The sequence below is a fragment of the Echeneis naucrates genome, chromosome 15 (assembly GCF_900963305.1).
Source record: "Echeneis naucrates chromosome 15, fEcheNa1.1, whole genome shotgun sequence".
Classification (NCBI taxonomy): Eukaryota; Metazoa; Chordata; class Actinopteri; order Carangiformes; family Echeneidae; genus Echeneis; species Echeneis naucrates.
The window spans coordinates 1,361,670-1,383,691 of NC_042525.1; the positions used below are offsets into that span (position 1 = coordinate 1,361,670).

Sequence of the window (22,022 nt, forward strand, 5' to 3'; positions counted from 1 at the left end):
TGTTCTACTTTACAAACACAACGTGTTAAAAATTAACATTCATTCAACAGTCAGATGGACATCGTTCTTCGTGTAAAAAGACGATTTAGTGTCGCCTCAGTGAGCTCACATCCTGCCAGGGAACTTTAGGAGGGAGTTTATAAATCTGTAAATATTGTGTCCACCATAATTAAAGGCTAATATTCCAACAGTGGGATATCACGCCCAACGCCAGCAGTTCCACCAAACCACCAAACAACCACTACATTAAACAAGCAAATATGAATTCTGTGGCTGAAAATGAAAGATTAACAATCAATGCTTCAATATTTAACATCAACTTCAACTTCCAGGCCAGACAATAAAACTAAAACATGTATCAGGGGATCAGAGGTTAAAAGGGGAGGGGCTTCAGCTCCACCTGAGAGTTACCTGTGCATATCTGTCTTTTCTTTTCCTCCATATCATAATATAAACCTTTCCTGTAAATAATAGTCAGAGTCCAGGAAACAGCTGTAGTGCCCCCTCAGACTTACTTGGCGCCGTGACGGCGTTGGGCCCCTCGCTGATGCAACCTTCGTCATCTATGTGGATCAGAGTCGCCCTCAGAGTCACGACTCCTTTCCCTTTGCAGACTCTGCTGGGGTCCAGATCTGAGGACGTCCAAAACAAGAGTCTCATTTTTCACAGCTCCTCATCAAGTCTAACATCAAAACCAGGCTGCAGAAATTTAAAATCATCGGTGACCTCACCTGCAGCAGGAATCAGGTCAGGAGAACCTTTCATGGCCCTCAGAGGAGTAATCCTGACGGAGCAGGCTGCTCGAGGACCTGACACACACACAGTTTGTTAACATTTCAAATCTAATTTTAAATGTTTGTTATTTCTGCTTCATGGCGAGAAAAGATGAGCAGCAACACTTTGCTTCTTCTACATTTTATGTATAAACACACTGAATGACTTTTTGTTTACAATCATGTTCTGTAGAAATAAACCATCAAAGAAAAGAAACTATCAAATATAAAAAGATAAACATGTAACATTAGACAGTAACCAAAGAGCAGCACATGAAGAATGTTACCGGTTCAGTGTGTTTGTTCATTTATATATTTATATATATTTTATCTGAATAAAATCAGCTTGGACCTGAAGGAGGGGACGTAATGATGACTCACCGGGAGACGCAGTCGGTCTGATGCTGCCCTCTACTGGAGAGGCCTGTGGAGCAGACACACAAACTGATCACTGCAATGTCATTAAAAAACAGCAAAATACAACAAAACAGACAAAAAGACTCACATCCATTTTGTTGTGAGGCAAAAAAAATAATAAATAATGAAACTTCACCAACTGAAGAATGAGAGGAAGACAGATTTACACACAACAACATCAGCTGAGTAAAAAGTTAAATCCAATATCACTCTTATTGTTGTAGTAAAATGTCATCCATGTAATCGGGGGGGGATCAGTGGGGGGGGTCACCGTCTAATACAGGGCAACAAAATGAATTTAAAAACGTCAACTCATTTCATGCTGACATGCTGCTGACTTTGTGCTCAACATCACAACTTTCACTTTTGAGAGGAAGACAGAACTTTAACAACGTTCCCCTTTAAGGACGAGCAGGATGGGGCGGCGTGGGGGGGGGGCGTGAGAGAGAATAAACAAATGTTAATCTGAGCTGCATCAGTCAGGCGGAGCTGACACCAAGGCCACCAGAGACGGAGCTGTGAAACACTTCCCATCATTCCCTGGGCCTCCCATTGTGCTCCGCCAGCAGCACTAATTTAGGAGACGTCCCCATTTAAAAGTCCAAGAAAAGGGCTGATTGAGTCAAGACGCACACACACACACACACACACACACACACACTCAGGCTCTCAAGCAGGCGCTCATGTATGAACACAGTTAAATCATATTTTGTCTGTATTATAAAAAAAAATAAAACTGTATTATAAATACAGTTTTTAAGAAGCTTGCGTCGTGTGTGTGTTAAACTCGGCAGTAAATGAGTCGCACCGCAGAACACAAGGGAACGACGTTCCAGCTGAAAAACTCCACAAATAGGACGAAATGGATGGAAGGAAAATGGGAGCAGCTCCAAGCAGCCCCCGAGAGACACCTTCCAGGCTCAGAGCGGAGCTGCCACTCAGATTCACAACTCTTCTGTTCCCGAATCCCAGAGGTCTCGTCTTCCTGCCTGTCCTCAGATGAACCCCAACATGGTGGACGGACAGCAGAGAGACGAGTGTCTCACTTCTAACAGAGAATGAGAAGATGGCAGCTGGCTGTGTAAACACAGCAGAGCGGAGATCAGCCGGCCTTTTTAGGAGCGAAGGCTCCGGCCAACACAAACAGGAAAATAAGATCTGCACTTCACCTGAAAACACCATCAGTCCGTCCAGTCTGGGACACCTGTGGACGCCCCGTCTCACCAACAGGGACGGACGAGTTAAAGTGGGAGCTCCAGGTTCAGCAGTTAATGTGTGTTTTCACTGAAGCTCCTCGTCATTGACATCCTGCTGTCTCCTCACCATAAGACTGATAAAAACACGAGTTAATATAATAACCCCCCCAGCACGAGCAGCAGCTGTCACTGACCACAGGTGGACGTCCAGGCCAGGTGGACGGAGACACGTTGAAGGACAAAACTCCAAGTCAGCGACTGAGAGGCTGAAACGCTCGATGTGAGTCCACGTCCCTCCGAGATTCCTGAGACAGACGGCTGCCTGAGCTCAGAGGACCTGATCTGGGGGGGGCGGTCCCAGCTTTGACCTTGACCCTCCCTGTGAAGGGTGTGTTTGTTTTTGACAGCAGGCGCGTCCTGATGGTCCTGTCAACACATGACGCCTGGGAATGTAGCACCTACTCCACAACTGACTACTGGATGGATCCTCCGCCACAAGACCTCAGGAGGCTTAGGGGACCAGGGGACCAGGGGACCAGAGGACCAGGGGACCAGAGGACCAGAGGACCAGGGGACCAGGGGACCAGGGGACCAGGGGACCAGGGGACCAGGGGACCAGAGGACCAGAGGACCAGGGGACCAGGGGACCAGGGGACCAGGGGACCAGGGGACCAGAGGACCAGGGGACCAGGGGACCAGAGGACCAGGGGACCAGGGGACCAGGGGACCAGGGGACCAGGGGACCAGAGGACCAGGGGACCAGGGGACCAGGGGACCAGGGGACCAGGGGACCAGGGGACCAAGGGCCAGGGGACCAGGAGACCAGAGGACCAGAGGACCAGAGGACCAGGGGACCAGGGGACCAGGGGACCAGGGGACCAGGGGACCAGAGGACCAGGGGACCAGGGGACCAGGGGACCAGAGGACCAGGGGACCAGGGGACCAGGGGACCAGGGGACCAGGGGACCAGGGGACCAGGGGACCAGGGGACCAGGGGACCAGGGGACCAGGGGACCAGGGGACCAGGGGACCAGGAGACCAGGGGACCAGGGGACCAGAGGACCAGGGGACCAGGGGACCAGGGGACCAGGGGACCAAGGGCCAGGGGACCAGGAGACCAGAGGACCAGAGGACCAGAGGACCAGGGGACCAGGGGACCAGGGGACCAGGGGACCAGGGGACCAGAGGACCAGGGGACCAGGGGACCAGGGGACCAGAGGACCAGGGGACCAGGGGACCAGGGGACCTGCTTCTTTAGCGACAGAAAAAAGTGTCAAAGACAGTAAAAAAAAAGAAACACTGAAAGAGTGTTTGATGAGAAACTTCTTCTGTTTGGCTGAGAGGAAAATAAACTGCAGCAGATTCAGTCCGTTAAAGGAGTGATGGCACCATGATGAACCGGGGGGGGGGGGGGGGGCTCTGTTAGCACAAAGAGCCCTTGCCCCTCGCTCGGCCGTGGTGTGGGGGGAGAGAGAGTTATGTAACCACTTCTGCTTTGTCAACAAACGGCAGAGAGCAGAGAAATTATCCAGCACCGTCCGTCCGCAGACCCAAATCCCCAAACAGCTCCAAACATGGCTTGAAACGGCAGCAGCTCACCCCCCCACCTACCTCAGGAGACCCCCCAGGCCCCCTCCGCTCTCTTCCATAAACAGCTTCCATACTGGACAGCAGCCTGAGATTCTACACATTCCTCAACCAGCTATTTGAAGTTCATCAAACAACTGCAGCATAAAAGGAAATGTATGTAAGTTGAGCGGAGCCGTCGGATCAGACGTCCACGCTGATCATGTGATGGATCTGCTGAAGGCCTCAGCTAATGAGTGACGACTCCAACACACAGCCTTTACTCACTCTTCCATCTTTTGCTTTTAGAGGAGGAAAAACAAAAGGCCAGTGGGAGACAGTTACTGGACCAGATCCCCGGGACCGGGCTGCTTCTGACGCCTCTGCTAGGCTTTTAGAGCCGCTGTAATAAGAATGTCAGGGTGATACATCTTCACAGTGAGAGCTCCAGGCTGCACTCCAACAGCCGCAGAGCTCGGAGAGAGGACAAACATCAGACCGAAACCAGACCAAAACAAGAAGAACTTATTATGAGAAGACACAGAAAATATGTGTTAAAAATCACGGAGAGAAGAGAAGAAAAATGAATGATTATTGTGATTTCAAATACTGCACAGCTGCAGAATGTCACCACGCACATTTAAAGAAGGAACAAACAAACCGAACATCTTTTAATTTGGGAGTATGAGCAGATAATGAGCTCAGCTGTGGGCTGCAGATTCCTCCTGGATTAGATAACAGGCCGAACTGCACATTAGGTGAGCTGCAGTGACAACTCCAATCACCCTGTGAGAGAGTGCTGAAAGCGTTTTTTGGATTGGAAGCTCTGAGTGTGTTCCCTAATATAACTCTCTGAGCGCCTGTGTGACAGGACCACTTGATAATTGAGTCATAGGATATGGCGGCTAAACGTAAATATAAACAGCGACGTGATAATCCAGCAATTTTAAGTGCTATGAAGGAATCCTCGTGTGAAGTGAGCGTGCAGCCGGACTCCAGAGGTGGCAGCACAGATTATCGCTGCTGGTGGTTGAATTTTGTGGCGAGTGAGTTATAAACCTGCATCAGTGTCACCTCATCATGAAGGTTTGATGAGTTTGGACGTCTGCTGGCTCTCAGAAACCATCTGAGGTCTTCAGAGTCTTCAGACTGTTTCCTGTTTCACTGCAGAATCAGCTGATCCAATCTGACACCGATCAGATCTGGATCAGTCTGACTCTCCGACTCCGTTCTCATCCTCCATCTTTCATAGTGACGTCTGGAGTCACGTCTCTACATCGGGCGCTCCTATTGGCTCTGCTGGGTGATGTCACAGCCAATCAGAGTCTGTGGATCAGTCCTGTATGTTTGTGAGTTTATTGTGTTGACAGAATAAAGACAATCAGATATTTGGAGCTGATTTTTCATCATTAATAAGCGGAACTCCTGATCATTTTTAAAAACGACAATTCTATCAGAAAAAATAAAAAAGGTTGGGAAACAGAACAAAAAACGCCTTAATGTGGCTCTGTGCAGGTTGAAATTTTCCATCAGCTGCTGACATGTACCACGGAGGAGGCAGGTGGGAGGGGCTTTCATCTTAAATCCATCAGCGCAGCATAAATTGTCTTTTCTCTGCCTTGTTTACATGCGTCTATGATCCGGGGGCTTCTTTGTGCCGTGGACCTTGAAAAGCTGAAGCGTAACACTTCACTTCGCCATCAGCACTTCAACCAATGACAGCAGATGGAGGGAGGCCACAGGGGTGGGAGGATGGCGTTGCTAGGCAACCAGTCGTAACATTAACATGGAGTGAAAACAGAAACCCGGCGTCTGGATGAGACATCCGGCCCAAACCAAAGCTTTGGAGTCCATGTTGTCAATCCACCACTACACTACAGAAAAAGGCCGACGCACAAACAAACACACAACAGCATCATTAAATGGCCGGATCGGTCTGTGCCAGGCTCTTCCTGCGGAACAATCACTGCTGCATTAACGTCCGGCGGCTTCTATCTGTTTATTTACTCTCATTCTTGTGCTGCCTGTTTTCTTCGTCCCTTTATCACAGTTGTTCATCAGAATGGTAACAGAAACAACGACAGCTTCACAAATCATATTAGTTTACCTCCACCTGGTCCGGAGTCGAAATCAGGTCCAGTGAAAGTATCAAAGGTCTCTGTTCTCAGTCTGGAGCCTTAAACTCAGCCGTCAGGACTCAGGGCTTTAAGCAAGAAAAAATCCTGAGCCTGAATTTTTTTCCGGGGGGTGCAACAGTAAACAATTTCATTCTTATTCTAAATACAAATATATAAATAACCAGGAGGCTTGTCGTCTCTGCCCCTCTCTTCCATCCAGTCCAAGTCCTTCGTCTGTTGTCTTCCTCTGGCTTCTTAAACTGACTCTCCATCATCTCCAACGCCACCCCCACCCCACTTCTGATTGGCTGAGGTGGACAGAGTACACAACTTCACCACTTGAGTAAAAGTACAGAAACTCCTTGTCAAACATTACTCCAAAACAAGTAAAAGTAGCTTCGGCAAAATAAAGTATAAAAAAAAAAAAGCAGATTGACCTGCTGATGCGGTTTTTGGCTCTTAAATCCACAGAAATATCTTCTGAAGATCAAACACGCCATCTTGATTTAAACTCAGCTGAGGATTTGATTAAACTGTGTTCAGGTTTCCAAACCAAACTCAGTGATCTGGAAGCGTGACACATTTGGATAACGTTGGAGATTCAGTTTTGGGATTTATGTGTGCGAGGGTTGCCCCCCTGAAATCTGGGGGGGATCTGCGTAAGCCGACTCTGAACACGCTTCATAAAACATTAAGGCCCACGCTGGCTTCGGCAGATACACACACACACACACACACATCCCACCGTCACTCTGCAGGCGTCTGTTGTTCTGTCATGTTTTAAAGACTGAGGTACAAAACGCTGACCTTGATTTATTCTGCCTGAACTTCAGCTGAGCTCTGACATTTCTTTTATCCCGCTGAGACGTATTGAACTCAAAACTCAAAAATGTTCCTGTTCTGAAAATTTACGGTAAAAATCCTCTTTGAAGCAACAAAATACCTTCAAATCTGAAAGTACAAAGAACCAGAGAGATAAATGTGCTGCTGAAAGCTGGAGCGGGAATTTACCTGCTTCATATTTGACTGTTTGACTTCTTTTAATTACACAACAGTGTTTGTTAAAGGTTATAGGGGCCGAGCTGCTGTGGAGACCTGAGAGAAGAAATGGCTGCTGGGTATCGAACATATGACGGAGGTCAGTGGTCCGTACACACACACACTGTGTAAACACACACACTCCAACACCGAGTCAATATCAAACTGCTGTGAGCCTGAAAAACCAGTGTCAGTGCTGCTTCCTTTCCTGACACACACTTCAGGTACATGTAATGATGACAATATTTCAGAATGAACATGTTCATGCTCTCTCTCTCTCTCTCACACACACACACACACACACACACACACACACACACACACACACACACACACACACACGGACATGCTGTTCTCTCTGGATAAACACTGTCAGATAAGACCACCGTGTTCTGAAACTCGTCACAGGTGGTTCTGACCAAAAATCAGTCCGACTCCTTCGTTCAGCTCGTCCTGAGCAGTTTGATGAATTATTTGTGTTGAGGTTAATATTTTATCACGTCTGTGTAGTGTTGTGTTACGCTCAGAAGAAAAAGAAACCTCATCGTAGTGATATTGTGAATGACAACCATGACACACTGAAGGTGCAGCAACTCATCTCAGATTTTTATGATTCATTTTTCTGCTTCTAAGGGACATTAATGTGAAAGGACACTTCCTGTAACTCTCAGTTGACTTTTTTTTTTACATATCTTTCTTCATATTTCCAATATTGTCACTTATTTTGTTAAACTTTGGGGACATTTACTGACGGCCCTTCGAAGTAACACAGCATGAGAACAGGAGTGCACATCAACCCTCTACATTCAGAGGGGGGGGGGGTCACATGCTGCTCATTATGAAGCCAGTTTGTCAGACTGGAGCCTGAAGTTTGACATCCACTCTGTCAACAACTCACTGTGCAGTTACACAACACAGGAGACACCATGCTGGAACACAACACAACAACAAGAAGCCCTCACTAACTCACTGCCCCCCCCCCATCTGAGCCTGCAGGTCAGCTGGACTGAAACTCTCCATGCCGCAGAATGTGAATTGCATTAAAGCTCCCAGAGCTGACGCCTCAGCTCAGTGTGGAGGAGTCAGAGACTCACAAAGACAACCCGCCTGTCACCACACAGCAGCCCCCCCCCCCACAGGATCCATGAGCCTCCAAATGCCCCCAGCTGGGGCAGTGGGGCAGTTGTTTTCCTCCGGGGGGGCCTCAGCCCCAGAGTGCTGCACTGTCCACTACACAGATCTGTGTCTGCTGCAGTAACTGTCCCAAAGCCAGAGCCTCAATCTGCTGCTGCACAACCTGCACAACAACACAATCCAACACAACACAACACAACACCAGGCTGAGGGGGACAGACAGGACTGGGGGCTTCATGGTTTTGCATCATTTCATAAATGGAAACACACAAAGTCAGCTGTGACGGAACCAACACAACACAACACAACACACAAAGAGGGAAGGTGGCATGAATTCGGGGCTCTTCCGGTCTGATCCGGACTCACCTGTGTGTGTCGGTCCAGTGTGGGTCTCTGCTGCAGACACACTCCACCGGGCTCCGGTCGGCTCTCCCCACCAGCAGTGTCCCGTCTGAGCTGCTCATCCGCCGGCCACCGCAGCACACCGGCACCGGGGCGCCCTTCACAATAAGAGCCTGACAAAAGAAACCTCACACAGGCAGGACACATCAGAACAAACAACTGAAGCCCAGGCCCACTCATAAAGTCAGATAGTGTTGAAGTGTATGGGAAAATGTTCATACTTCTCATTGGTCTACTGGCTCAGATCTCAGTCTGGTTTCAGCTTTCTTCAGTACAACAATGAAACAGTAATTTTTAACCTGTGAAGAGTTCACATGGACCACACACAGACTTTACTGATACGCCTTTAACCAAATCTAACAGCTCTAACTTCAGGAGTTCAGTCCAGAACTCTTCTTCTGACACAAACAGGGTGAATTATTTTTGACTGTATTCAACCGAAGAGTGTGAAAAAGAGAAAAATGATCATTCACACTTTATCTACACTTTAGGTTTTTCCTTCAACAGCTGTTTTATTTTATTTATTTCACTGTGAAGAAACAAATCCATTAATGAATTCAAATTTCTTTTTTAAACTTTTTTTTTTTTCTTTTTTGGTATCAGAGTTAGAGATTTTATTTTGAAAGTTTAACAGAGGTCCTTCCTGGCTACACTCCCTCACACTTTGTCTTTGTCTTTGATCAGAAGAGGCAATTTTTCAGCCAGCTATTCATTTATATTCATATGAAATAAATACATTTTTATTGAACTGAATGCTTCATGGGGTAAAATCCGCCGGGACACAAATTCACGTGACATACAAAATACATGAGTCCACACCTGAAGGACAAACAGAAACATGGAGCACCATCATGTGACCGAACATCATATTACAGGACTGACTGCAGATGAGCCACCTGAGAAAAACACTAATCCAAGAGTATGAAGGGAAAGAAGTTAGGATTAAATATCATCAACAGTTCAAAGTGAAAACTAAATGAGAGGCATTCACTTTGGAAATCAGCAAAAACCAAAAATAAGTTTTCTGATTAGATCAAGAATTTATTTTAAATGCCTGACATTATTACAGTTTTTACATAAGAAAAAAAACCAACTAAATACTACACACATATATAAAGACAAACAACACAGTGAGTTGACTGATCTAGTCTGTAAAATAAACTGAAACGTTGAATTAATTAAAACGAAGACAAACAAGAGGACGGCCCTTCCAGCCGTTTAAAGCAGATGTGTTTGGATTATCGCAGGCGTCGAGGTATCGGAGGTGCTGAGGTGGTCGGTCCGTGAGAAGGTCTTTGAGGAAGAGCTCGAGTCGGGTAGGAGATGTAGCGCTCATTAATCATCTTCTCTGGGATCCTGCAGGCAACAAACAAACGCTGAGACAGATATCAGATATCATACACACAGAATCCAAAACCTCGAAGAAATCCCTGATGAGGAAATCATCACAAATGATGCAATCAAATGTTTATGATTTATTAAACTTAGAGAAAACAGACGAGGCGTTCTGTTATATTAAGATAAATACAGTGTGGACCGTCCATGAATATTACAGCTGACAGATAAAGCTGTATCAGAGCCAGACCAGCGTACTCTGCGGGATCCCAAAATAAACACAGACGTTACAGGAACTCATCAAATCAAACCACCTTCAGTCATTTTAACTTTTGCTTTTAAGACGTTCTGAATTTGTCCTGTCACTTCTGTGAATGTGAGATATTAATATCTCCTCACTCATGAATGTTTCTCCTTCACCACTCTCTTACTTCGACTTCCTCCCTGAGACACAGCTGTGAATCAGTGGTGGATGAACGTTTCCTCTTTCTCTGCCTATTATCTGCCTCCAGAGTGTGCCAGTTCAGTTAACAGACGTTTTCATTATTTTGTCCACCCAGATGAAATCACTGAGGAAAGGCTAACTGAAGCTCGTCTCTGAGTGAGACTGCCGCCTCAGCATGGACTCAGCTTCGATCAGCTGACTCGTATCATTTCGTCCAGAACTGAATGAGAATGACACCATCCATCGCTTTCAGACCGACCTGTCGGGGATCCGTGGGGGGACTCTGGGTGGATGAATGTCGGGTGCAGCGTCTGACACTCGGGGGGGTCGTGGTGGAAGAGGGAGACTTTCTATTGAGTCCTTAAAGAAAACAAACCAAATGTACATATTATATTTTAAATGAAATTTATTGGTCCAGTGGTTCAGAGAGCGAGCCACGTCATCGCAGCGTCGCTGGTTTGAAGCCAGGGACTTTTACTGCAGGCCATTCCCCCCTCCCACTCCCACCTCTCTGCTTCCTGTTGACCTCTGACTAAAAAAATAAAAGCTCAAAAATAAATCCTGAACATTTGACTGTGTTTCAAAGCTGAAGGCGGAAAAATTAGTCACCTGACCTGCAGAATACATCAAGAAATGAACGCACGTTTTCTTTTGACCAGTAATAATGGAGTAAAATTAAAAGTATTTTTTGGAGACTATGACCTGAAAGTCTCGGGGGATCAAACTGACTTTCAGGGAAATTTGATGATATTTTGTGGGCAGAATGAATCAGGTAATCAAAAATATACCGTTCAGATTAATGAGCAGAGATAGTTTAGTTACAGGCCTGTTTACAGAGAGCTGTAAGATTTGAGTCGAGGTAAAACTGAGGATTGCACTTCTGGTTAAACTGATTTCGAAGAAACTGTTGAGCAACGTGAGACAAGATTCAGAGATTTCACCAGAGATGAAAAGTCCGCTCTTACACTTTGAGGCTTTTACCAAAGTGACCCTGAAATGCAAGTAGATCTGCTCCTGCACAGATTTCAGGATGTGAAAAACAGAAATGACCTGTGACCACGAGGTAAAGGTGAAAGTGGACTCAGTGTGGACTCTGCCCAGTTAGCAGATTCTCACGCCTGCGTGAGAATTTGTTCTTTAAAAAACAAAAAAACAAAGCGAAGACACAAATCGAATTGGGACTCACCTCGAAGTCGGGCTCGGTGCCGCTGCTGTAGCTGAAGGCGCTGTGAGTGCTTAGTCTGTTGCTCTCAGTGCCTGACGATCAACAAACACGTTAATGTGGCGAGAAAACTCACAGCCTCTGCATTTTACCAAACTATTTAGAGTCGGGAAGAGTGAAGAAGAGGCCATGACACTGCAGCCGTTCTGATTTCTGTATTTTACATTTCTATACTTCAACTGAGACAAATATATTTGCATAAACATATTTACACACAAACACATCAGCATGTGAACGTTTTTTATCTTTTGGTATTCAAGTTATTCATGCGGGGAGTTTTTGTATTCCGTTTCCTTTTGGCTTGTTGGTTACAGTAAATGTCAGCGGGGGGAGGTGAATGTTTTGTAGTTTGGAGGTTGTATCGTAATCTCATATCATATCATATCATCTAGTTGTTGATCGTGTACTCGCCATCAAATTGGGATGTTAAACTGTTTTAAAATGTAAAAGACATAAAATTCAATCTTCAATGCAGCTAGTATTCATAAAAAAAAAAAAAAAAACAATCATTAGTATCATGTTGATTTTAATCCTCAAGAAAAAAGTGCAACTTAATTAAACCTCAACAGAGTTTGTTTAAGTGTCTGCAGCGCTGATAAGATCCAGTCTGCCTCTGATGAACATTCATGTAATTTGACTGTGGGAAAGTTCTGTTTGTTCTGGTATGTAAAAGGTTCTTTATTAGCTGTAAAACTGTAAGAGAGGAAGTATGTTGGCCTCATTTTAATAGTTCAGGCTGGTTTTCTTTGGGTGAAGAATCGAAGCAGATTTGCTTACCGATGAGCTCTCAGGAAATCTCTTGCGTAACTTTAGCTTTGAATGATCGAGCGTGTGCACGACTTTAATTTGAGAGAATTTCTGGAATAAACACAGCAAATATGAATCTCCTAAAGGCCAAACAGAGAGATTTATTCTCCCTTTTTTTGTCTGGATTCAGACTGAAACAGATTACAGAACAGGCACCATCAAAACACGACTTGTTTAGAAGTGAAGATCACAGACTGCAGTGCTTGTTTGACGTCTGTTTAACTGGAACATTATTTCAAAAGAAATCCGCCGGACTCACTGAGGTCAACATCACAAATCAACATCGGCAGAAATAATTATCACTGATGGATGGTTTCAGATTTCTGCAATTCATTCAAATGTACTGCATGTTTTGTTTTGAAACAGATTAAAATGCTTTCGATTGTTCAGCGTTTCAGCGTTAAAAGGTTACTCTGTCTCAGGTAATGGTTCAGCATTCCTGATCGGGACTGTTATTAATGGGAAATACTTGAAGTTCTGTCAGGCAGGAGGATTTAAATCAGAAGAAATGTGTTGTTGAAAATCCTTCCTGTGGCTGCTCCATGAAAAAAGAAACACCCCTGAGTCAAATCCACTCAAGTCTGCTACTTAATCTAGTTTTGGATTATTCCACTGGATTTAACTTCTGGCCTTTTCTAACTCCCCGAGTGTCCGCAGAGGAAACAACATCAGCAGAGACAACAAACGGGAAAAGCTGCTCTGTAAATACTGAAGCCACTGATATCAGAGCAGGCATGGACCCGGACCTGGACCCGGACCCAGACCTGGACCTGGACCCAGACCTGGACCTGGACCTGGACCCAGACCTGGACCCGGACCTGGACCCAGACATGGACCCGGACCTGGACATGGACATGCTTAACACTTTTTCTTGCTCACTTTGATGGAATTAACTTAAAGTCTTAATTCAGTTCTGTCAACTGCACGAAAGCGAGCAGAGTCAGTGAGCCAATTCAACTTTGTGACCTATGACCTATGACCTGTGACCTGTGACCTGTGACCGGCACGTTTAGGATGACACATCAAATTATTCATAATCTGGAAACCAAAAAAAAAGAGGAAACTGCAGCAAAAGGGTCACGTATGGTAAAGAAACGTTACGTAACAAAGAGAGTGACGTGAAAGAGGCCGGACTGAAAGTCAGTTTCAGAATCACTGTCACATTTATTCCATCAACATCGTCGCCATTTTACTGTTCGGAGGTCTTTGCGGTTCATTGATCGACCCGACACTGAGCCACAGCTGAGGGAGCGTTTGAGGGAGAGGAAGCAGGAAGAAGAAAAACCTCAGTGACTCACTGGATGTGCTGGACGTGCTGCCCGTCTTCCAGTTTCCTCTCTGGATGGGCTGTGCCATGGGAGGGGGCGGAGCCAACACTCTGGGCGTCGCCTCATACACGGCACATTCTAACATGGTGGAGGAGGGCCAGTTCCTCTGCAGCGGAGCGCTGATCTCATATTCTAGGAGACCACATCCAGTGTTAGCCTCTTAAAACACCAGTCTAACATCGTGCTCCAAATAAACAGGATCTGTTTACCCAGCTCCTTCCCTGACTTCTCTCTCTCTTTGTGACGTCGGGTGATGCTGTCTCGTAATTTTTTCAGATTTTCCTTTAAAAAAGAAAAACAAAAACAAAGATGATGAACGTCAGACCTTTTCCTTAAAGCTAGAATGATGGCTGTACCTGCTGATAGCGGATGGAGTTGGCCCTCCGCTCATGATCAAACTGCCAGGCCTTGAACTCCTGGACGGCCTCGTCCACAGTGATCTCGCCCACTTTCACTCTCTCCTGCAGGGAGATGAGCTGCCTCTGCCCGGGGGTCTTCATCCCGGCGTAGGGGTCGTGGACGGGCGTGGGAGCCTCCGTCACGGGCCGAGCTGGAAGGGAGGAAAACTTTGACTGAGCCACTGGTGAGGATTCTAGCCCCTAAAACTCTGCGCAGTTCTGTTGGTCCAGATTAGTTGTTGCTCTGCAGCCATTTCAGGGAGTCTACACCAACCAGTGGCCTCTCAATATGAACTGACAGCTGCTCCACCTGCCTCCACCCTCACTCTGTCACACTCCAACAGTCTGACAGAATGGTTTATCTGCTCCTGCCCGAGCTGGGCTGAACCAACGGAGCTGTAATTTAGTCAATTTCTTTTTCAGGGTCACTTGATTCACTGCAGAGCTTCTGTCAAATCAAATCAACAAAAGGATGCCAGAGACTCCCAAATAATATCTATTCATCCTGTTTTCATGGCAGACATCTGGACTTTTAAAAGGGTGAGCCTCAGTATAACTAATATAACCAATGAGACGTAAACTGTCCTGAGATACAATCAGCTGTGGCCTCTGTATTTACCCAACGTGGCGTCACAGATTGTGTGCACTAACACACAGGTAACAAAGGTCAGCTGTGTAGGTTAGATAGAGTTCAGCTCTAAAGATATATATATTTTTACTATATTTACACTTCTGAGCAGTAATAGTACGTAAGCACACAGATACTGTCTCCAACACCTGGTGTTCAAACTAAGCCTGGACACCTTTGGCTTTTCAATGCCAAGAATAACAAAACAGAGTCAATGACACAAATTATTATCAATAATTTAAATTCACATTTACCTGCAGGACCTCCCATCTCCATCATTTTAATCTGCGCTGTACCTTTATCTGAAAATACTGTCAGAAAGACCAAGTTATCTATTTTTGTCTGAAGAGCAGTTGAAGCAAAAAAACAAAAAAAAAAAAAAAAAAGATTGGCCAATACCTCGAGAGATGTAGGTCAGAGGTTGTTCAGGCTCAGGCTGAATCTCAGATCGAGGGATGGGGGCTGGTGGACGGTTCAGAATTACAGAGTTATAGCTGCTATTATCATCCACAATGTCATAGATGTCCTCTGTACAAAGTTTGTACGGATCCTCCTCTTCAATTTGTTTTAATTCATTCTGATTGTCTTTTTCCTCTTCTTCACTGTGTGGGCGGTTTATGCTGTTGTGAGGTTTTGCTGGAGGACAAAGTGCCATCACATGTTATCATCTTATTAAATATTTCAAATCTTCCTATTTCTTTCAAAGCTCTTCGACCTCATACCTTGGAAAAACTTCCGAAGCATCGCTTCCTCTGGGTTTTCATCGACCACGTTCATCACCTCATCTGATAAAAGCACAAGATCTCATCAGTAACAGTTTAACCACAGTTATAACCATCATCAGGTCCAAAATAATAAAAACCTTACATAGATCGTCTGCACATTCAGGGTCGATCCCCAGCATCGACTCGTAAATGTCCTCTGAACAACCTGAGTACTTCATCATGATGTCTTGAGAGGTAGTTGACATGTATTCATAAATCTCCTCTGTGTTGACCGTGTCCTCCAGATGAGACTTGAGCATGTCGGCTGTCTCCTAGATTTGTTTGAACACAGGAAACAGACGCTGACTGAAAAGGTAAAAGAACCAGAGGCTGAATCAAAATGTCCCCACACAGTCAGATTTTAGTTCCCCGGAGGGATGTAAATTACACGTTAGAGGACTCGTGAAGCAACAGAAGGATACTGGGTGACAAATTTCAGCGTACAGAGTGTTTTTCTTCACATCATTTTTTCAACATTTCCACAAATATGGAGGGGGCACATTCAGACCTAGCTGGACTCACTGCAGGATACTACCCAAAAATAAGAAAGGCCTTTTGTCAGGTGACTTACAACAAATTCATCCATGAACTGTCTGAGATCGGAGAAGCCGCTCTTCTCTGCCAGTGTGTTTGGGTAGTCTCCATATTTATTCATGACACTGTACGCCTGCAGAGCTCCAGGACACTGGAGGAGGATGGTGGTCAGCTTCTTCAGACCGAACTTAGCAGCAAAGTGGAGCAGCGTAGGAAGCTCCTCATCACGTTGATCTGCACGAAACACAGAACGGTACTTTTCATAGGACTCTAAAAGTGCTGCTCTTCTCTAAGAACAACAGGAAACCCCTCCCCACAAAACTGCCAAACACTCAGCTGCTCTGTACTCACAAGCTGCCATGTTTTCTTCTTCGATTTGTCTGATTCCAAACAGCTGTAGACTTGTCGCTGGCATTTTGGATTTTAAGGAGTTAGTTAACATTATGTCCAGCGTCTCTGTGGTGTTGGATGTCAAGCTGAAGGCCTGGAAGCAAAAATAAAATCAAGTAAATTCAACAAGACTCACATAACTAGATGAAATACTAAACTGGCCGCTCATAAATCCACAATTTAATCTCACAAATATCTTCAGAAAAAACAGGACTGATTTAGTATTAATGACACTTATTGCTTGCTTGGATTTGATGTGGACGTGTTTTAAAAACATTTTTCCTGTTGTTCATGAAGGAACTCTGGAAACAGCACCACAGATAAATACAAGATTATATCTGGCTGTGTCTCAGCTGCATCCTTTGGAGGACGAGGCCAGAGACGGTGTGGTCCTTCATGGACCAAAGGCTGAACCGAAGTGAGACAAATGATTTTAATGAGCCTGGAAACCTTGGTAACATGTATTTTTGTTTTGAGGTTTGAAGGTCATTGGTTTAAAGAGCTGCACCGTTACCTGAAAGCCAACACTTACATTCAAAAGAGTAAACCTCCAGCTCTGTGGTGGTGTTTTTTTACTCCAGTATAATCTCTATTAACAGCTCACAATAAGTTTTCACAGGGATCCTTGAACAGAAATTTTAATGGGCCCCAACTGTGCCTTCATTAGCAGCCTGTGATGTCTCACCTGGCAAATGAAGTTGACAGGATCAGTGGCATTTTCAAGATACCGACTGACTTCGCCCATACTGGTAAAATAAGTAACGGACGTCAGGCCGACGGAGGATTGGGCCGTGTGCAGGGTGAGTGACACCACTCCAGCAGGCATGTCTGCAGGAAAACAAAGAAATCAGATCAAAGCTGTCAACACCCGACAGTTCAGCTAACGGCTTCGTGCCGACACTTACCTGGTGCAGTCACACTTATAGTGTATTCATTCTCCACAGTGCCCGGGACTCTTTCAGCAGTTTCACCCTCCAACGAGAACTCCACCTCTGGTGACAGCTGATCATCCACCTTCTGTGCGAAAACGATAAACAGCGTCTCCTCTTCCTGAAGAGAGAAGGTAACACAGAATTAACAAAGATTTTTTTTTTTCCCCAACCGTAAGGATTCAGATATTTTCTGTGTTCAGTAGCAGAAAGTAATTGCTTAACTGCAGTGAAACAATAAAACCTGAGGATTGTCTCCCTGGTTCATTCTTACCCCACAGAGAACTCTGGCTGGTTGAACAGTGAGACAGGTGAGCTGCGTGCTCTTCCTAATATCCTCATTGGCTGATTTCTCCTCAGCTTGCTCTTCATCCTTCGCTACATCCTCTGTTTCTTTCGGCTCGTCTGTCGCCACTTCCTGTATTTCATCAATAGTGGGATTTTCAGTTGAAGGGGCGTCTGTGGTGTCTGTAGCTTCGCTGTTGCGTTCAGCCTCCGCCTCCACCTGTGTACCTGTGAAATAAAAAGGCGGACACAGTTAAGAAAAGTCTGCTTTATGAACACCTGAATATTCTTTTTGTGTGTTTTTATTTAGACTTTAGTTATTTGGTTGTGAATCGATTCTTGTTTAATCTTTGATGATACTTTTGGTTTCATGCTCTTAACTTTGAGGTTTTCAACTCCGAGGCTTGTGTCACCACAGTTTCCGTTGTGTTACTCAGAAAATGAAATAATCCCCAAATCATATGCAGTTCATAGTGGAAACTGTCAGATTAATTATTAATTAAATTCGTTAATTCATTTCTAAAATTTCCAAATTTAATTTGGAGTTGACCCATGTTTTTTTTTCCTTCACAATATCACACAAGTGAGAAACTGTGCAGCATGTGTCTCTACAGATGATTTCTTTTTTAGTTTAACTTTTACAGAACAACAAAAAAACAAAAACACATGATTAAAAAAGGACGTTGTTCCATCATTTGGAGGTCTAATAACTGAGGCCTGTCTGTGTTTAGTTTGTGTGTTGTTCCAACTACCCCGACGTCCTCTCACAGTCCAAAGACATGAACGTGAGGCCAGTTAGTGACTCTCCCGTTGTACGAATGGTTGTGTGTCTTTGTGTCTTATCATGTCTGGGCCGACAGCAGCTCATCTGGATATTAAATGGCTGCGGCTCGTTAGTGAAAGTGTAAATGAAAAAAATTGGGATTGAACGTTGCGTACTGTCAGCGATGGACTCCAGAATGGCGCTGACATAGCGAGCAGGCTCATCTTCAGCGTAGAGTTTCCTCCAGCTCTGCCAGTCTCCGAAAACCTCTGGGGAAAGGTCGTCCTCTGAGATGCCACACAGCAGCACCACCACTCTGTGCGGCGGATAAAGCAGTCTGTGAAGCGCTGCCTGCAGTTCAGGCTCCTCCAGCATGTCCAGGAAGGTTCCCGTGAGGAGCAGCACAATGCACCGGCTGCTGTGGAAGCATTCAAAACTATATCCGTGGAGCTGATCGGCCGGGCCGACCGCGTACATCATGATGCTTCGTTTGTGGAACTTCTTAGAAGACCTCAAGATCTGCTGCAAATATGTGGCCCATTCCTGACCCTCGGCTGTGTGCAGAATCAGCAGCTCGTACTCTGAGAGCGCGTTGGGATCTGCGGAAAAGCAGAACATATTACAGTACAAGCATTCAAAGGGATAAAAGTGGAAAAGACTGATAATTATTTCCTCTTCGGCCTCCTGATTCTGCCTCACCATGAGACATGAATCACAATCTTGTAATCAGCTCAAACATTACACTAATGATGCAACACTGGTGACATTGTGCGTCGGTTTCCATGTTGCAGCAGGTAGTGTTTGTCGTGGAACTGCTCCACAACATACCAGCTGTCCTGCTGGGGAATGTCAAGGTGACTGTGGTGAGAGAATCAATGTCTGTCTTGTTTGATATTTCAGCGCAGAGTCAACAAGGTGTTGTGCAAACATTTCACTGTGTCAACAGTGGTCAGAGTAATTTAGTTTGACTCATTACAGTGTTTAATCAGGTCAAGTTCACCTCTGAACACGCTGGCTGGGAAAGAAAGCGGCTGCGAGTGTTCGCGACTGACTTCAATTTTGACATGTGCGAAAACATAAAATGACTGATATACGAATACAACTGCACAGGAACACCACTAACCTGCCTGCTTCCTCTTTTTTGTTTCTTTTTTTTTTTAACATAAGTACAACTATTGAAGAGAAATTCATTTGGTTTAAGCAAAACCAACAGTGAAGTGTAGTTTTTATGAGAGTATGTCTTGCAGCTTTTCCTTCACCTCTTGAAACTAACTCAGCAACACAAGATGGATCATATTTACCTGATTTAGTCCTTGATACGGGTTCTTCCATGTTTGTGAAGCCTTAAAAAAATTTGTCCCAACAAAGAAAGTCACCTCACGACGAGCATGTTCTCCCGAAGTGCGTCCTTTCAGTTTCTCAGGTTCAGTCCTCTCCTCTTCAGCAGAGACTCCGATAGCTTTCATGAACTGCAGCCTTTTTGCTCAGATGTATTATTAGCAACATTTAGTTTCCTGATTTTGGTGACACTTCCTGAAACAGTTGAAGAAGTGAGAAAATGCACCACAGTCGTGTCAAAAATGTTCTGAGTGTATACCACAACACTTTCCGCTCTGAGCTGTGTTCATTTGTTTATTATTCAGAACGAATGACTCTGATGATGGAAATTATAAAAAATTTAAAATAAATAAATAATAAAAAAAAGAGTTTGGTTCAGAGTTTCTGACAATTTTAGAGAATTCACAGAAAACAGATAAACAAAAAGCCACACAGACGCACACCAACACTTATTCACCTGTTGTGCTTCTTCCGTTTTTTCACTTCCTGAACAAGGTGGGGGGGTGAAACAACAACACTCAGTGTGAAGTTTGATATGCTGAACAATTAAAGTGTGATTTGTGCCAACATCCTCCTACTCAAAGTCACTTTCTGATATTCTGCATTTAAAGCTCTGTGATAACAACACTGTTATTATTGTTAAACCACAATCAGCCAGAACATCAAGACCCCTGATCCTGATCCTGGAGGTCTGAAACTGATCTGTGGGATCTGGACCAACACGTTAGCAGGCGGTCCTTTAAGTCCTGGAGTGGATCTGGTCCAGCTCATCCCACAGATGCTGGACAGGATGGAGATCTGGGGAATTAGGAGCCGAGTCGACACAGACCTCCTGAATGTTGGTGCAGGGAGACAGAGAGCGTTATCCTGCTGAAAGACCTGGACTCGGTCTGAACCAGGCTTAGGTCAAAGAAACATCAATGTGAACGAAGGACTCAGCTGGTCTTCAGCTGATCCATCAGTCCACCTGCCTCCTGGGGTCAACGTGGACTCCCTGACCGGTCTGTGATTTCGGTCAGAACCAGCAGGAACGTCTTCAGCAGTTCTGTTGGACCAGACCCCTGACCCTGTGGTCCAGCGGTTCTCTCTCCCCCTTTGGACCATCTCTAGAAGCTCTGCCTCGTCTCCTCATCACAGTTTGGTTCTTCTCAAACACTCGACTGTTTTTCTGCTTCAACGCCAACTTCAGAACTAAACAGTCACCTGCTGCTTGACAGACCCCACCCACTGACAGGTATCCATGGCAACAGGTGATAATGTTGGGGCTACTTGTTGTAATGACTGAATGAATGTACTCTAACACAGTGACTCAGTGTGTTTCTGAAGTAAAGCAGCGGATGACTGAATGAACCAGTCAATGAACTTCATGAGTCATCTGTATGCTGTAATTTAATTCCTGGTTTGTAAATTTCCAGATGTCTCAAAGAACATCGGCCTCTTACCTGAATATGAGGCACCAGGTGCACATCCCCACTAGAGGGCAGCAGACAACCACCGAAGGGCCAGGTCCAGGTCCAACAAAGTCCCCATCGCTGGTCCTGGTCCAGCACAACGAACAGGAGAAATCAGGAGTGGTGAGATATTTTAACAGAAATGTCTCTTCACACATGGTTATGCTTTAAATTAGCGCTGTTTAACAAACCATGAGGATCTGTTTGATCCATCTGAGCCTACGCAGACTGAAGCAAAGAAAATACCAACAGAGAATGATGATTTTTCACGTCCTCTTGCTTTAGTCTGTCTTTATTTATATTCTTAAATGTTTCCTGTGTTTTTTGTCCAGTTCTTGGATCATTTTCCTTTAAATTCCACAGTTTTAGTACCGTTTTGTTTTCTTTTGCAAACATCTTTCAACATTTTATTATTTTGTCTTTACTGTTGTGTGTTCATTGGGTTTGACTATGCACTCTGCAAAGATGAATGGATTCTTTATATAAAACTTTCAGAGTCATTATTTAATGTGTGATACACTAAATTTACTACGCCTCAAAGGTGTTTGTGTAATATATCATCCTCTCAAGAAAAAAGAGTTCAGACTTTACAGGAACTCTCGAAGGCTCAGGACAAAATGTGAGCAGGCTACAAGCACAAACGACGCAGGGAGCTGAAACCTCCTTTTTATTCACTTTTATGCAGCTTGTGAAAAGAGTTTAAGGCAACATCGAGGTACTTTTTCCCAGCATGGCATAAAACCAACTGAACAAATCAGAAGG

At 45.0% G+C, this 22,022-nt stretch overlaps 2 protein-coding genes across 8 annotated transcripts in view; both read right to left on the reverse strand.

Annotated features, from left to right (window-relative positions):
- sorbs1 (sorbin and SH3 domain containing 1) overlaps positions 1 to 9,077 on the reverse strand; it is a 30,170-nt gene extending 21,093 nt beyond the window's left edge. For 5 of the 7 annotated variants that reach the window (XM_029520277.1, XM_029520278.1, XM_029520280.1 and 2 more), the window contains exons 1-4: positions 8,608 to 9,077; positions 1,155 to 1,197; positions 732 to 809; positions 516 to 632 (exon numbers count right to left, since the gene is read on the reverse strand). In XM_029520277.1, coding sequence (XP_029376137.1) covers positions 516 to 632; positions 732 to 809; positions 1,155 to 1,197; positions 8,608 to 8,871 — 502 coding nt within the window. In that variant the 5' untranslated portion in view covers positions 8,872 to 9,077. Of the gene's footprint in view, positions 1 to 515; positions 633 to 731; positions 810 to 1,154; positions 1,198 to 2,580; positions 2,736 to 7,012; positions 7,039 to 8,607 lie in introns of those variants that run through there. The other 2 variants (XM_029520282.1, XM_029520281.1) reach the window with 2 other exon arrangements.
- Positions 9,078 to 9,232: 155 nt separating this feature from the next.
- pik3ap1 (phosphoinositide-3-kinase adaptor protein 1) lies at positions 9,233 to 19,993 on the reverse strand. The gene is made up of 17 exons (XM_029520284.1): positions 19,773 to 19,993; positions 18,648 to 19,070; positions 17,698 to 17,936; positions 17,400 to 17,544; positions 17,180 to 17,322; positions 16,456 to 16,588; positions 16,142 to 16,338; positions 15,674 to 15,842; positions 15,529 to 15,591; positions 15,206 to 15,442; positions 15,061 to 15,117; positions 14,137 to 14,330; positions 13,990 to 14,062; positions 13,751 to 13,912; positions 11,610 to 11,680; positions 10,683 to 10,783; positions 9,233 to 9,999 (listed from the first exon to the last, which is right to left on the reverse strand). Exons 1-17 carry the CDS (start codon positions 19,801 to 19,803, stop codon positions 9,882 to 9,884), a joined length of 2,556 nt encoding a protein of 851 aa, XP_029376144.1. The 5' UTR covers positions 19,804 to 19,993; the 3' UTR covers positions 9,233 to 9,881.
- Between the last annotated feature and the right edge of the window lie 2,029 nt (positions 19,994 to 22,022).